General features: G+C 34.5%; 1 protein-coding gene across 19 annotated transcripts in view; it reads right to left on the bottom strand.

Annotated features, from left to right (window-relative positions):
* SYNJ1 (synaptojanin 1) overlaps window positions 1–16,634 on the bottom strand; it is a gene marked incomplete at its 5' end in the record, with an annotated part of 75,472 nt that overhangs the window by 57,159 nt on the left and 1,679 nt on the right. For all 19 annotated transcript variants that reach the window (XM_079155891.1, XM_079155884.1, XM_079155899.1 and 16 more), the window contains one exon: window positions 1,287–1,373. In XM_079155891.1, coding sequence (XP_079012017.1) covers window positions 1,287–1,373 — 87 coding nt within the window. The remainder of the gene's footprint in view (window positions 1–1,286; window positions 1,374–16,634) is intronic.

The raw sequence follows: 16,634 nt of genomic DNA, 5'->3' as shown, positions 1-16,634 counted from the left end.
TAAACTTGTAATGGACATATTTAAACTCACAACTAGATTTTTTTTTAGTTGGGAAAAATCCTTATTTAAATAAAATATAATAAGCTCACATTTACAAAATTGTTCCTCAACTTAATCTGAGTCTATAAAACTTATCAAATAAAAAAATGTGTTACCTTCATTATCTTATGATCGTTAGGAAGTTCAGATGAGACAATGAATGTGAAAGTTCTTTGTAAATAGTAAAGTTGAAAAAATGGTATATTAATTTGAGCTGCTCATGATGATATATGGGCAAGATGTTCTTGGTAACAGTTTATAAAACAATTTGGTTTATAAAAGCATTTATAGACACCTTTTCATCTCATGAAATTAGTATAAAATTAGCAAAGGTGTATTCCAAGTACAAGCTTTGACATAGGTAGAAGTGAATCTTGGCCCCACAACTTATTTTCTAAACCAACTTCATATGTTAGCCTAACCAACCTGAGATATAATCCCTTATAAAAAGGGATTAAAACATATACCTCAGGATTACTTAAAACAAAATTAGCAATACAACTGTGCACAGAGCTTTACATATAATATATTAAGAACAAATGACAAATCTCCATTTTATAGACCAATGTTATTCAAAGTTTGGTCCAGAAACTGTAAACAGCATGTATTGAAAAAGCTATCTGGGCAGAAGGGAAATCAACAATATCATTAAATTCACCCTTTAGTTTAGCTTCATAGTTCACTAGACTTTATCAATGAAGGAAGCCATGTGTTGGATTTGCAGGACAGTGTAAGCTCCTTCTTCACTCACAGACCAGTAACAACACAATCCAGGAACTGGTACCAGTCTTTGGGCCATACTTCAAGTCACACCATTATGGACAAACTAACACAAAGGTTACTCTGCAGTCCATGGTAACATTAAGTGGCAGACATAGGTCCAAACTGAGACATTTTGAATCCAAAACAGATGTCTTTTCCACTACAAACCAAGAAGTCTGTGGTTCAATAAAGACACCTTCTCCTTTATGAAGCCAAGAAAAGAAAAATGTTTTGATTTCCTTTTAACATTTTTAAACAGGAAACCATCTCTGGAACTTAAAATCACAAGAGCTTGAAAATTAGGATGCTTTTTTTGGGGGGGCAAAAACATCATAAGAGTAGTTTAATTAGGTTTAAAAGATGTTATCACACTTATAGCTCCATTATGGAGTCAAATGTTATAAAGGTAGTCTCTCCCAAATTCTTAGAATTACAAAACTAGAAAATGAGAAATGTGGATGAATTATATTAAATAACAAACTTACCAAGATTTAATCGTAAAACACCCAAGAGTCCATATGCATCTAGTACTTTGGAGTATGTACCTTTGATTGCCTCTTTTTCTGCAGATGCTAGAACAGAAGTTTTAAAGAAAAATGACAAGACGCATCAGATTGTATTTAGCTATAAAGCAGTTTCGACAAGAAATTTCTAAATCTGATATTAACATAAGAATATAAAACATTTTCTCAAACTATAACATGAGTCAAATTATTTCAGCACCATCTAATAAGTTGATCCATTGTTTCCCACAGACCAAAACTCTGTTTCATTCATTCTTTTGTCCCTGATACTTGGAACTGGACACTTAGAAAATGACAAAACATTGAAATGATAAAAGCTATAGGCAATAATACTTCACCACTCAGTCACGTGTAGGAATGGGGAACTCTCAAACCTGACCTTTGTCTTTTTTTTTCTTTTTTTTCTGCAAAAAAAACTGGTATCTTGCTAATAATTTACCTAGGTAAGGTTATTGTGGCTGTTTTATTGAGAGAAAAAAATAGGGACAAGGGTTGTGGCTCAGCGGTAGAGCGCTAGCCCAGTATGTGTAAGGCACTGGGTTCGATCCCCACATAAAAATAAACTAAAAACAAAAAAAATATTTTTTTAAAAGCATTCCCCCCCCCTCAAAAAAAATATGCTGAAACTTTAAAGGAAAAATCTTCCTTCCTAATACTTAGCAAATATGTATTAAAACGTTACAAAGAAATATAAACTACAGCTAGTATTTCAAAGAACAATTAGAAAAAATACATTCTGAAGTTGATAATTCAGGTGTGATCCTCTTCCTTCCTTTCCTTTCTGTGTTTCTATCCTTTCTACTGTCCTCTGGTTTTTTTTTTTTTTTTTGTCCCTCACCCGACACCCAGTTCATTTCTTGGCTGAGTGATTCTCTCTTACTGGTTCTGTCTTGCACTTACTCACTTCACCTTGTATCCTTCATCTACAACACAGAAATAGAACCTTTGGCAGCATTCATGTCTTCCACATTAGAAAATCATGTAAGTAGATCCATCTGACTTTCTATTTCCAGTCTCTTTTGGCCAATGAAAGGGCCCTTACAAGCCTACTGCTTGGCCTAATACTCCTTGTAACTTTGCACTCCTCTGAACATCTCACTTTCCTTGTCTGCCCCACCACTTTTCAGACCATCTACTCTTAAGCCCTCTTTCTAATGAACTCACTTCTGCCTTCAGAGAAGCTATGTTTTATAGGTTGGCAGAACTAGATTAGACTAAATGACTCAATCACTCCTTGAACTGATGATGATGTCACAATTCTCTAATATGTTAATAACTGAGTGTGGACTTCTACCTAACCACCCAGAGTGGAGAAAAATTTTTACCAAGCTACTAATGGTATTGGGAATGGTATTTCATTCTGCATTCCTAGAGTTTCCATTATTATTGCACTGAATGTTTATAAAACAGTTACTCCTGACATCCAATGGTAACTATAACACATATAAAATATTATAACATAAATTAAATTGTATTTTACAAAATAAAATATAACTGCCATCCCCTAAATACTGCCTCATTAAGAGCACCGCAAGATTCTCTCCTGCCCTCTCCCTCTTGCTTTATGGAGTGTTCTTTTCTTCTTCAATAAATCTATGCTTTATTGTTTATTTATCTTTTTAAACAAAAGATATGGTTTCCAGGACAAATATTATTCTAGAAATTTACATGTCACATGCTATATGCATTTAAATTACCACCACTAATATAGTAATAGAAATTACTAAATACACCAGTTTCAAAGCAATCATTATTTGGCTCAAACACCAGTGGCTAATAAAAGTTAATATGAAATATAATTTAATATTAAGTCATCACTCTCCCCTAGAAAACAGAAAAAGTCACTCTGTAACTTAAACATCATGCAACAAAATATTCTCTCTTCTAATAATGCATAATAGTTACCACCTCATTAGTTGTGCTCTAAATGTTTGAACAACATGCCATGTCTCTGAGGACCAATGAAAGTCCATCTATTAGAATGTCACCCTATTCAAATGTATAAGCAAAGGCTATTCTGTTTAGTTATTTGCACTTTGTTTTGTATTCTGAGACTCAGGAAAGAAGATATACATGCACTTTAACTAATGTGCATATTCCTAGATGAAACAAGAATAAAGGAAAGGAAAAATAATTCAAAGAGTAGATGTCATTTTCTCTGCCAGGAATTTTTGTCTTCCTCTCAAATTATTAAAATAAATGTAAAAACAATATTTCAGCTGAGATACCTATATGTTATTTCTGTGATTATTATGACAGTATCTAACAAAGGGCTAGATGTTTTCATGCATTATTCAATTTTCACAACAACACCAGGAGCAAATTACCATTTGCACTTGACATATGAAGAAACAGATTTAGAGAGGTTATTAATTTGCTACTAACTTGTTTAAGCCTAAACAGCCAGTGTTCAAGAATGTAGCTTCATGAGAAGGGACTTGGTCTAATTCTTGTCCTAATTCCAGCAGCCAAGCACCCAGTAGGGGGTTCTATAATTTTTCTATAATTTTAAGTTCAATGAATTGGTGAACTAAATTTAAAAGAGATATGTAGTTTTAACTCCAGACACTTCCAATTTCATAAGTGAAAACATCCATTCTATTTCTTTTTTTTTTTTTTTTTTTTTTTTATTTTTTAAATCTAAAGGCCTGAGATAGAGCAGAGGAAAGGTCAATGCAGGCTGTCAGAGCCCAGACAGTAAGGATAGCCCTGTATGTGAAGCTGAAGTCAGAGCTGGTCATAGAGGATACCCACCTGGGGGGGAGGGACAGCCTGCATGATCTATGGGAGACTTATCCAGGGATGCTAAAGTATCCTGACATGTTGCAGTTGACAGCAATAAAGAGGGCAGGGTCCGTAAGACAAAAGCTGAGCTGGGGTGTTAAAGCCCCTAGTGGACTGGAAGGGGCAGGAAAGTGGTTATATACAGGTGAATGACCAAGGATAATGAGACAGGTTTCTCAATGTCAGAGAAGGGAATTATAAACAAGGAAAAGAAAGAAAACTAGAATGGAACTTCAGCGTTGATTGGAATTGGAAGTACTAGTGTGAACCCAATTTTCTAGACAGAAGACATAAATGAGTGTGCATAATTATATATGAGACTCACAGACACATTTACATGTACTCCTTAGGACTACCTAAAGGAGCTGAAATCAGCAACACTCCAATAGCAATGAGCACACCTAGATCTTAGTTTCTAAATATCATTCTTGCCAGGCACAGTAGCACTCGCCTGCAATTCCAGCAGCATGGGAGGCTGAAATAGGAGGACTGCAAGTTTGAGACCACCCTCAGCAAGTCACTGAGGTCCTTAGCAACTCAGTGAAACTCTGTCTCAAAATAAAATATAAAAAGGGCTGGGGACGTAACTCAGTGGTTGAGCACCCCCAGGTTCAATCCCTGGCACCCTCCTACCAAAAGTTAAGTATCATTCTCCACTAAAGGATTCGAGAACTCCTTGTAGAAATGGCTGATTCCAGGGCAAGGACAGGAACAAGATGAAACTCAAACATTCTTGTGCCAGAAAGAAAGGAAATGTTCAAAGAATTGTGTAGACAAGTCACAGAAAAACATAAGCCAGTATAAAGGGCTTTTACTGGTGAAAGCTGGGACAATATAAGCATAAAAAAAAGTAAGACTACTGGGCTATAACCCACTGAATAAGCCCAGGAACTCATACTGAGGAGGAATGAGTTACTTACATGAAGTTTCAAAGTACCTCTCCTCAAAACACTTAACTGTAAAGAAAAAAAAATGTCTGCTAATCATGCCTGGCAGACCATCATCTTCAGCAATCAAAGTGAACACCAACAGTAATGGGACAGGTCAGAACTGCATGCCATCTGCAGGGCCCAATGAAAAGAATGCAGCACCACTTCTGCAATGGAGAGCCTGGATCTAAGCATGAGCCATCAAACCCAGCCTAGTGACAGTCTACAAGTTAACTGGTTTTTGTCTTCAAAGTTCTTAAGGTTATAAATGTCAAAGACTGAGGAATTTTCCCAGGCTTAAAGAAACTAAAAGAACATAACAACAAAATAAAATGCGCAAATCTGAACTGGACCTTTCTGCTATAAGAGAGAAAGGACAACTGGTAAAACCTGAATGGAGCCTGAGAATTAGTAATTATCAGTGCTAATGTTATGCAGGAGAATGTTTGTCTACAAAACATATAATAAAGTATTTGGGGGTTATTAGGTAGTATATCAGCACCTACTCAATTCATCCCTATTTTCTTTTTTCCCTTAATATGATATCCTCGCATCCCATACATCAACCAGAATGAATAATCTGTTGTCCCTTCTACACGTTCCATATTCTTTTCCTTCTCTTCCTCTGTCCATAGTGTCCATCTATAATAACCTTTAGTCATCTTTGTGTTTTCAAATATTACCCATCCTTCAAATACTAAGCAAAATGCCATTTCCTGAAGTTTTCCTGGATTACTCTAGTTGGAAATAAACTTTTTAAAAAATTTTATGTAAGTAAAGTAATTTGCATACCAATACTAATAGAATTCATTTCTTTATAACTCAACCTAATACAGACACTGAAAACTGCTTATAGATGAAGTATTCATCTAACAGACAAGTTGAGAGGTTTTAAGCACAAAATGTTCTACTAACTAAAAAAGAAAAAGAAAAACATTTTACTTTGCCATGAGAAGTAGTCAGTGCCCTCATTATTGAGCATCACATTTGATTATTGCTCTTAGCAAGATCTGGAAATTATCAAGTGTGCTGTCTGTTTCAGGGAATACCAGTGGGCGTGAGAACGTGTGGTGGGGAAAGATAGGCCCAGTTCAATGACTGCCAACCAGGTATCAGACTAGTAGAGTTTATAAAGTGGCAGAGTGTGTAGAGAGCTCAGAAGAAACCAACCAAAACAATAAGTGGAAATGAAAGAGAGACAGAAGTTCAGGTCAGGAACCGTGGTATATACTATGCTTTCAATGACAGGAATAAACTTGCCTTTTTGTAAAAAAGTTTTTATTTCTTTCTTCTGTTCATGATAGTTATCAAACGGTATCCTAGAAAAAACAAACCTTTCTTTTTACAAGTTGTAATAAAATATCTAAAGAGCCCATTGTTTGGGGAGTAATTCTAGCTGATCAAGATCTTTGGCAGTTCAGGCAAGGTAAAGAGGGCGTTAGTTTATAAACAGGTAAGGTAGGGTAAACCCCAGCTTCCAAAAAGTTACTGTTTGATACCTCAAGAAGAAATAGTACCTAACTCCCTTGACAGCTTATTTTAAAAGAAAAAAATCTTCTTCCTACATCACACTTAACATTTTCTTTCATTCATGTCATAAATATTTTCTTAGTTTTCAATATAATGAAAATATGTATGTCCTAACAACACAGAGTCACCATAAGCATAAAATTACAATTATATCTATGTTTTAAGCATATCCTCAGATTGTTGGCACTGATCATCTGAAGACCCTATAATTCTATTACTAGTGAACACGTAAACAGAAATAAGGCCATAGATAGAACCTTAAGCAAAATAAAATAAATGATATAAACATTAATACAAAAATATTTATGAGGCATCGGGAAGATTTGAACATTGTCTGGATATTTGATGTTTAAAACTATCATTAAGTTTTCAGAATTGGTGATAACATTGTGGCTATGTTAAACAAAAAATAAAGAGTCCTCATCTTTTAGAAGCACATGTTGAAATATTAGAGATGTCTTCGATTTGCTTCAAAACAAATGGGAATGGGGAGATAGAGGATAGAGATATAGATAAACAAAGGTGTCCATGAATTCATAATTAGTAAGGATGGGTAATAAACACCTGGGAGTCATTCATACTACTTTTTCTACTTTAAGTTTAATATTTCTCAAAATAAAAAGGTTAAAAAATTTATTCTGACAACACTCTTAGGCATACTATACAAATTCAGAAAGGAGAGAAGATAAGATAACTCTAGTCTGTCAGTGAGACAACCAGAAACTACTGGAATTCTACCTGATCAGAGAAGTTACTTTTCTCCAAGTACCTTAAGCCAGGCGGGTATTAGCTAAAAGTTCAATAGGCATTTGGACTTTCCATAACTTTATTCGGATAACCTTACTCACTCGTTATTTTGGCTCTGTACATGTTATTTTACCTGAACAAATTAATGACTGAGACAGGCCTAAGCGATAAGAAGATAAAATAGAAACTGTAGAGATGATCTACTTATAGACTACAGAAAACCCTTAGAGTATGAATATATCAATTATTTTCTACCAAAATTTAATATATCAGTAGTTTTTTATTATATCATTAATTAACATATCAATCATTCTGTATCACATTACTGGACCCACTCTTTTTTGTGCTATAGTAATTTACTTGTATAGGACTATGCCATGGTTCACCATTATTAGATTATACACTCCATTCTCAAATTAGAATTTAAGAATGAAGTGTTAAAATCAGAGTAAAGAATTCAAATGCAAGCATAATAATTTGTTTATTGATTTCATCAGCTGTAGCCCTATAAAAAATACTTGTTAAAGGTAAAATAGTTGTCATAAGGAGAACATAACCATATTACTTAACCTCGTAATCTGAATAGGAAAGAATATTAATGTATCACCCCAGATTAACAGATTACTTAAAATTATCTTATATTTAACTTAAAAGTCACTTTTAGGATTAAATTTCAATGTAAATTTCTTTAATTGCTGATGAATTACAATAATTCAAACTAAATAATAAAGCCAGCCAGGAAAGGTCCTATATCCAGCATCAACACTGGCTCAAACCTTCCAGACTGGGTACAGATGCTGATGCAGAAGAAAGCTAAAGAATGTCAATAAGAAAATGAAGACAAGATTGTAAATTAGAATGTTCTTCCTAGAATCACAATTTGCCTGTGGTTGCATGCACAGTAATTTGTGGTCAGCTTATTTGCATGAAGATAGCACTTTGGTATAGAACCTCCAGTGCAGAGGATGCTAGAGATCATGTAGCCCAAGCTTCCCATTCTAAGAAGAAAAGGCTAGAGATTAGGTGATTCATCCAAGATCATATAGCTAGCTGGAACTAATGCATCTTTCCATTTCATCATACATAAAAAGAAAATTTATTTTAAAAGCATAAGATTTTCATTTTTTAATTAATTAAAATTCTAGCTGAAAGATGTTAAGTTATCCAAATTAATGATCTACATAAACTGCATAACACAATCTTGGCAACATTTCAGGAAAAATAACCTTTCCTTCATAAATGTAATAAGCATTTACTATGCTTACAATGCACCATCAAGATCCCAGCAAGATTCTAGGAATAAAAACAGAGTACCTGATACCTTTTCTTAGGAATCATATTAGGAAGACAGACATTCTATAACCAACAAATGCAAAATTACAAATTGTGGTAAATAAAAGTTTCCACCAAATTTAGAAAACTGCCAACTACTATTTTTTCAGACATTTTCCTTTTCAGCTCATCTTTCTGGCATTCCAATTACATGTACATACTGGAACACTTGGGGTTGTGTCACAGTTCAATGATACATTTATTTTCATCTTTTTTCTACTTCATTTTCAATAGTTTCTATTACTGTCTTCAAGTAATTTACAGTGTCAAATCTAATCCCTTTCAGTGTATTTTTTCATTACATATTGTTATTTTCCTATCTAGAAAATTGATTTGAGTATCATTTTTATTTGTGTGTAGTGGTGAGGGGGGATTGGGGATTGAACCCAGGGCACTCCACCACTGAGCTACACCCCCAATCCTTTTTATTTTGAGACAAGGTCTCACCGAGTTGCCCAGGCTGGCATCAAACTTGCAATACTCCTGCCTCAGCCTCCTGAGTGGCTGGGATTACAGACGTGTGCCACCAAGCCCGGCTCAGTCACATTTTTCACATCCTCCTTATGTTCATTCTTTCCTCTGCTTCTTGAACATATGGAGTATATTTATGATAGCTGTTTTTATGTCCTTTATTAATGTTAGCATCTGTTTCTACAGACTGTCTTTTCTCCTCATTATGAGGTATATTTTCTGTTTCTTTGCATGTATGCTAATTTTTAACCATAAATTTTATGGAGTTGATATATATAAGTATATAATACATAATTTCATATGTATTATATATATAACATATATACTTGTACTCCTATAAACATTCTAAATTTTAACTAGATTTTACCAGGTTAAAAGACTTTGAAACTTTGTTCTGAGAAATAGTTATTTGGAAATTAAGTTGTTGGGAAATAGTGTGATCCTCTTGGGTAGTGCTTTTAAGCTTTGTAGGCAGGATCAGAGTAGAATTTAGCAATACATCCTTCTGAGTATTCCACCCAATTCCCTGTGTATTATAAGATTTTTCTACTTCAGCTGTTCAAAATGAATTTTCTCAGTCCTGTAAGCTCCAGAAACTTTTCTGCCTGCTCCTTTGGGGTGATTCTTTCCCTGTCTTGGGTAGTGCCTTCACAAACTGGCACTGGTCAGTACTCAGCTGAAGTCTCAAGTAGAGCCCTCCACAGATCCCTTGGAGCTCTCCCTGTAGTTATCTCCTTTTCAACACTGAGCCCTGAAGATTCTAGATGCCTCGGCCACCCATATTCCCTATTCTGTCCCCTCAACTCAGGAAGCCTGCCAGATTTGTCTGAGTACCTCCTCTGCTGCTGTGGCCTGGAAGCTCTCCAGGCACTAAGCAAGCAAATGTAAGGCCCTCCTTGTTTGTTTTCCTTCTGCTGAGGATCAGGTTCTTCTGCTGCCTATTGTTTAATGTCTGAAAATCATGTCATATACTCTGTTCACTTTGTTGTTGTAACTTAAGGCAGGAAGATAATTCAGTGCCTGTTACCTTATCATGGTCAGAAGCCAAATTCATGATATAGTTCTGGACTAGTTATATTTTATAGAAAGTTATAACATCTGATAGACCTATAATCATGTAAGAAAAAAAATCACTTAATGCAATTCAGTTACAGAGAAATTCTTCCTTTCTTTTGTTTTTTCCTTGTAGCAAGTTAAATGCTAAAGAAATAAAAGAACTTAGAAACTAATGGCTTGATTCAACATCAGTGGGCTAATCCTGCCACTGGCCCAGGTTAGAATAGCTGGGTTGATTTTTTTTAAATTTTTTTTCAATTTTTATTTTTTGGTACTCAGGATTGAACCTAATGGTGCTTAACCTCTGAGCCACATCCTCATCCCTTTTTATTTTTTATTTTGAGACAGGGCCTCACTAAGTTGCTGAGGTTGGCTTTGAACTTGTGATCCTCCTGCTTCAGACTCCCAAATGCTGGGATTACAGGCATGCACCACCATGCCTGGCTTGCTGTTTACTTTTTATTAAATATGCACATTTCAAAAATTATTTCTAAAAAGAAAATGAAATTCTGTAACCCTAATATAGTGATATATAACAAGTCTAAATTTCATGATTTGTCTACTAAAACAGTCAACTATAAAACATCACTTCTTCCCTAACCTGCAATTTCTTCTTAAAAAGAGAAAGGATACTGCAACTTATCTAAAGGACAATCATGCTAACAGCATTTGCCAATTAAAACAAATCTATGCAAATTGCTTGTCACTGCCATCTACTACATTTGACATCCAAAATTCTATAACATGACATTTAACTTGGTCCAGCAAAGAAATTTCATGTTTTTATGATCTTACTTTAGATCAAACTATATTTCCCCTAATATATTAACATATTAATAGTTTATAGACAAAAATACATGTTTAACAATGTCCTCATTAGAAAATTCTACTAATTTCACTTTCAATTTCTCTATTGGCTTTCTTTCCTTTTTGTTCCTCATTACCCACCCACAAAAACAGCCACCATCCTCACAACACAACAATTACAGTGAAAAAATCAAATGGAAGATTATGTCATTGTAGCAGTTATTTAATCTTTCCAAGACTCAGTTTCCACCTCTTAAAACATGAACAAAAGATAATCCACAGAACTGAATGAAATAGGTCAAATGCCAGATCTTCTAAATTGCATGCTAAACTGTCCCAGGGCACTGCAGCAGACTCTCAGAGGAGCTGCAAGATATTTTAAAATGAAGGAAAGCATCTCAACATGTCTTAGACACTGGCCAGCTATCAGCTTGAAGTGTTTCAGAGTTTAATATTACACTGCAGCACATTTTCTTGATGGCCTATCTTTGTGAAGTCATTTGGTGATTGTGGTGATAAACAGCAAATACCACTCAAAAATCAATGTGGAAAAGGAAAGGAGGGTGGCATGTTCTACCTGACTGAAAGGTTTGAAAAGCTTTTTAATATTCAACAGGCAATACATTCCATTAGTAAATAATTGTGGTTTTTTTATTAAGGAAATAATTATTTTGAATTTATGTGCATTATTTTATTTGAACAGCTACTAAAGCTGGGACTTAAATATTTATTGTTTGGCCATAACTATTTAATAAAAAGAACTATTAAATATTTCTTGTGGCCTAAAGGCATTGTGAAAAATTAAGAAGACTCTAAGGGCACCATGAAAGAATATACTGGTTTAATATTGTGATAATATTTACTTCCTGTAGACAGCAACTACTTTTCATTATTATAACTCCTTTATACTGAACAGTTCAATAGAAAAAAACAGGACATTTCACATTCTGTGGCAATCTCCAGAATAAAGTTCTATTAGTTTCATGACTCATATTTCCATAATTTGAAAAAAAATTAGGTTGACAAAGAATCTCAGATGGACAACCTGGAGCAAAACCAGTTCCAGAGTTAAGTGATGTGGTCTTGCTGTCTATTTAGTGTGTGGCTTGAATCCTGAAATGAATCTAGTCATGTGACTTGGAAAACCTGAAAATAATCTTACCACAACAAAGATAAAATGCAATTCATCTTGACCACTATACTACCATGTGATATGGAAAAGAACAAAAGCTTTAAGAATTATCAATTTACATTATCACCTTATATCCCTATCTTTTATTTTGTGTTTCTTTTAATGTTGGGAATTAAACATAGGACTTGCACATGTTAGGCAAGCACTACCACTGAGCCACAATCATAGTACCCAGCGCCATCTTTTAAAGTGAAATATAATTCCTGTTTTTATTTATTTATATGTGTGGGTGGAGGCAGTGGGAATTGAACCCGGGGCATTCTATCACTGAGCTACTTCCCCAAGCCTTTATATTTTGAGACAGGGCATAACTGAATTGCCCAGGCTGGCCTTGAACTTAATATTCTCCTGCCTCAGCTTCCCAAGTGGCTGGGATTCTAGGTATGCACCACATGCCTGGCATAACTCCTGTTTTTAGAATCATCCTCCAATTTCCATTTGTTGACTTTCTCTTTTTTTTTAATCTTCTATTTAGGATACAATTATTAAGTGGATCATATATTTACTGAGCATGAGATGGACTGCAAAATTATGAAATTATAAATTTCATGTGTGATTGACAACTTGCCTTTCCTTGTGAAAGTCTTTTTTTGTATGGAACTGTAGAAGACTAGGAACATTGACTCATACAAATCTGAAACATGTCTTCTTTTATCTCTTTATAAATTTGATTCTAGGGAAAAAAGATATGTACTATTACAACTTAGGACCATCATATTGATATTATATTGGTCAAATGAAGTATACATGTCAATGAGTCCACCTGCTAAATTGAACCACTGCTCCACAGACCAGATTTAAATTTAACACAACTCTTTCTGGATTAAAAATTTTCAAAAATGGGTACACCAGTAAAAATCATTAATTGTGGGCTGGGGTTGTGGCTCAGTGGTAGAGCACCTGCCTAGCACATGTGAGGCACTGGGTTCACTCCTCAGCACCACATACATACACATACATCATAATACATCAATAAATAAATAATTTATTTGAAAATTGTTGTCTAAGGATAATAATGTTTCAAAAGAATTTTTTAAAATAAATGCAACAGAAGAAATCAATAATGATTATCATCCATTTAAAAAGTAATTTTAAACAAATTGTTAACAGTGTTCATAGGATAAACAAACAACATGCATCACAGATTTTTGGCAACTCAAAAAAAAACCTTAATAATATGGTTAACAGTTGTTACAATAGGATTTTTCTGTAACAAATCTTAGTAAGTAATATATATCTTTTATATCAGTAGTTCAGTTAATAGAAATTCTTTTTTTCATTGTTTTCCTTTTCTGAGATAGGATCTCCCTGTTTCCCAGACTGGTCTCAAAATCTTGAGCTCAAGTGATCTTCTCACCTCAGCCTCAAGTAACTACATGCATGCATCACCACAAATAAAATTTTTAAGAAAAGACCCTACATTTTGTGGCATGTATACAAAATGGAATACTATTTGGTCCTAAAAGATGAAATCTTATTATTTGCAACAACATGAATGAACCAGGAGGGTATTATGTTAAGTGAAATAAGCAAGGAGCAGAAAATATGTACTACATGATCTCATTATGTTGAATCTACAAAAGCCAATGTCAGACTAGGGATATAGCTCAGGTGGAAAAGCACTTGCCTAGCATGTGTGAGATCCCTTGGGTTCAATCCCCAGCACCACAAAAAAAAAAAAAAAAAAAAAAAAAAAGAAAAAAAAAGGAAAGAAAGAAAAAAAATCCATCTCATAGAAGTAGAGTAGAATGATGATTGCCAGAGGCTGAAGAGAGTGGCGGAGATGAGGTGGAGTTTGGAGGAGGCTGGTCAGAGGGTTCGAAGTCAAGGTCAGATAGGAAGAATAAGTCTTGGTACTCTATTACACAGTAGGTAACTATAGTAATGATAAGGTATATTTCAAAATGGCTAAAGAGGGAATTTTGAATGTCTTACCACTAAGAAATAACGAAGGCTCTGGATATGTTAATTACCTGACTGGATCATTAATACAAGGTACATGTATAAAAACATTGCACTGTATCCCAGGAATTGTTATAATTATTATGTGTCAATTAAAATATAATTAAATTGGGCTAGGGATATAGCTCAGTGGTACAGTTCTTGTCTAGCATGAATGAATCTTCAAGTTCAATCACCAACCCTACAAAAAAAAAAAAAAAAAAACTGAAAGAAAAAAACCCAAAAACTATATTTTCCAACATATGATAACTGCATTTGTCAACTCTGTAATTAAATTTAGGTTAGTCTTCCTCCTAATGTCATTTGTCTGAGTAAACACTACTAAACACTTAGGATACAATCATTACTAAGACACAGGCCTTTTCAAGGAGCCCAGCATTCAGAAATTGAAACCTGAACACAATCCATGTGATATGAAACAATATACTAAGAATGCTATGACAACATCAGCACTTGGTTCAGCCTGAAGTTTTCAAGAAAACTATTTATTAATCTCATCACAGACAAAAACACTCACCAAGATCCGGGAAAAATGGGTATTTTAGATAAACTCTATAAACCCAAAATAGGAATCCCCTAATGTATCATAACAAAGCCAATATAAATTCTGCTCAGAAACTGTCATCCCAATGTGATAATATGAGAATCTCTTGGGGGCTAGAGCCCAGGAACCCATATTTGTAAATATTCCCTTGGTGATTTTAATGTGCAGCCAGAGCTGAAAACCATTTTCTCACTGATCAATTCGAAGCATCATGACTAATTTAACCTTGGAATCCTATCAACAGGATTCTAAAGAGAGTCATAAGGCTGGGTGAGTGGAATTTGGTCCCTACGGGTCCAAATCTATTTTCACTTGCAAACTACTTCTTCATATGTGCTAATAATTTGAAAGACAAGCATGTTTGGAATCACATGACACTTCTAGCATAAGCTAAGAAAATTAAGTGACTGCCAGTTAACACCGTGTGCTGACTATCATGTCAAATTTTTAAAACTTTACTCTTTAAACCTAAGGCAACTAGATACTGTCGAAATTATAAACTTTTGGTACGTGAAAATCAAGAGTACAACTAGGGTCACTTTTACCATTTATCTTGAAGAAAAACACCTGTGTATAAGCATTTAGAGAACAATAGAGAACAATTTAGAGAACAAAAGTGTTCATCTTCTGATGCAGATGAAGTTCTACAGAAATAAAGAGGATGTAGAGACAAAAGTGAATTGCAGTGAGTGGGCAGGGCAGATTCTCAGAAAAGAAGAGGACTTGAGTGCAACTGGCAGGGCTGAACAACAGTGACAGAGGAAGCACTCTAGCAGTCTTGGAGGAAGAAAGTATAACAAGGAACAACATGATGAAGGCTGGAGAATTCATGATACTTGGGAAAAGAAAGCATTGAAGAAACACCAAAATCTCCATAAAGGAGACCTATATGGGGCAGAAAGAGAGGGTCCAAATTACAGAAAGCCTTGACTGAAAGGCTGAGGAGTCCAAACTTAATCTTAGAGAAAAACAGAATTACACTTTGGTTGAATACCAAAATGATTTTAGAAGATTCTTCTTGTAGATTAATATGCAGGAGGCATTGAAATTCAGGGGACTGGGGCTGCTGAAGATAAAGAGAACATGTCATGATCTTCCAAACACAGTTCCCTACACAACACACATTTTGTTATAACTCTAAGCCGAAGGACAAATTATTTTATAAGTAATATGATTTATAAAAACAAGGTTTTTAGCTCTTAAATACAAATATTTTAAGCCAAGCATGGTGGTACATGCCTGTAATCCCAGCTACTCAGGAAGCTAGGGAAGGATGATCCCAAGTTCAAGAAGAGCCTTGGTAATTTAATGAGTCCATCTCTCAAAATAAAAGAGCTGGAGATAGAGTTCAGTGATAAAGCATTCCCTGGGTTTAGTCCCTAATACTCCTCCCACAAAAAATAATACTTTACAATTACACAGTAGGGTGCCTATAGATAATAATGTTCTGCATATTTCAGAAAGCTAGAAGAAAGAATTTTGCATATTTTCACCAAGAAATGATAAACGCTTTAAGAGACAAATATGCTTAACCTGATTTAAACATCAATGTATGCATGTATCAAAACATTATGTGATACTGAATAAATACAATTTGTTTTTATGTATTAGTTAAAAATTAAATTGAAAACAAAATATATTTTAATTATTACTATAAAGTTTATAATAGGAAAAATAATATACCACAGAGATTATACATTCATTTATGCTAACTTTACAGAGAAAAGCAATATTCAAACTTTTTGCCCTGAGAATTACCTACATAGCCTAAATCTAATGAAGATAAACAGAATTAACAAAAATATACAAGCTGGGGATGTAGCTCAGGGATATAGTGCTTCCCTAGTGTGCATGGGGCCCTGGTTTGGACTCCCAGCACCACACACACACATACACACACACACACATACACACAAAAACACACATATATACATACACATATACATGTACATATG

The sequence above is a fragment of the Sciurus vulgaris genome, assembly GCF_902686455.1.
Source record: "Sciurus vulgaris genome assembly, chromosome: 10".
In the NCBI taxonomy this organism is placed as follows: Eukaryota; Metazoa; Chordata; class Mammalia; order Rodentia; family Sciuridae; genus Sciurus; species Sciurus vulgaris.
This window is presented reverse-complemented; position numbering and strand designations above follow the sequence as displayed.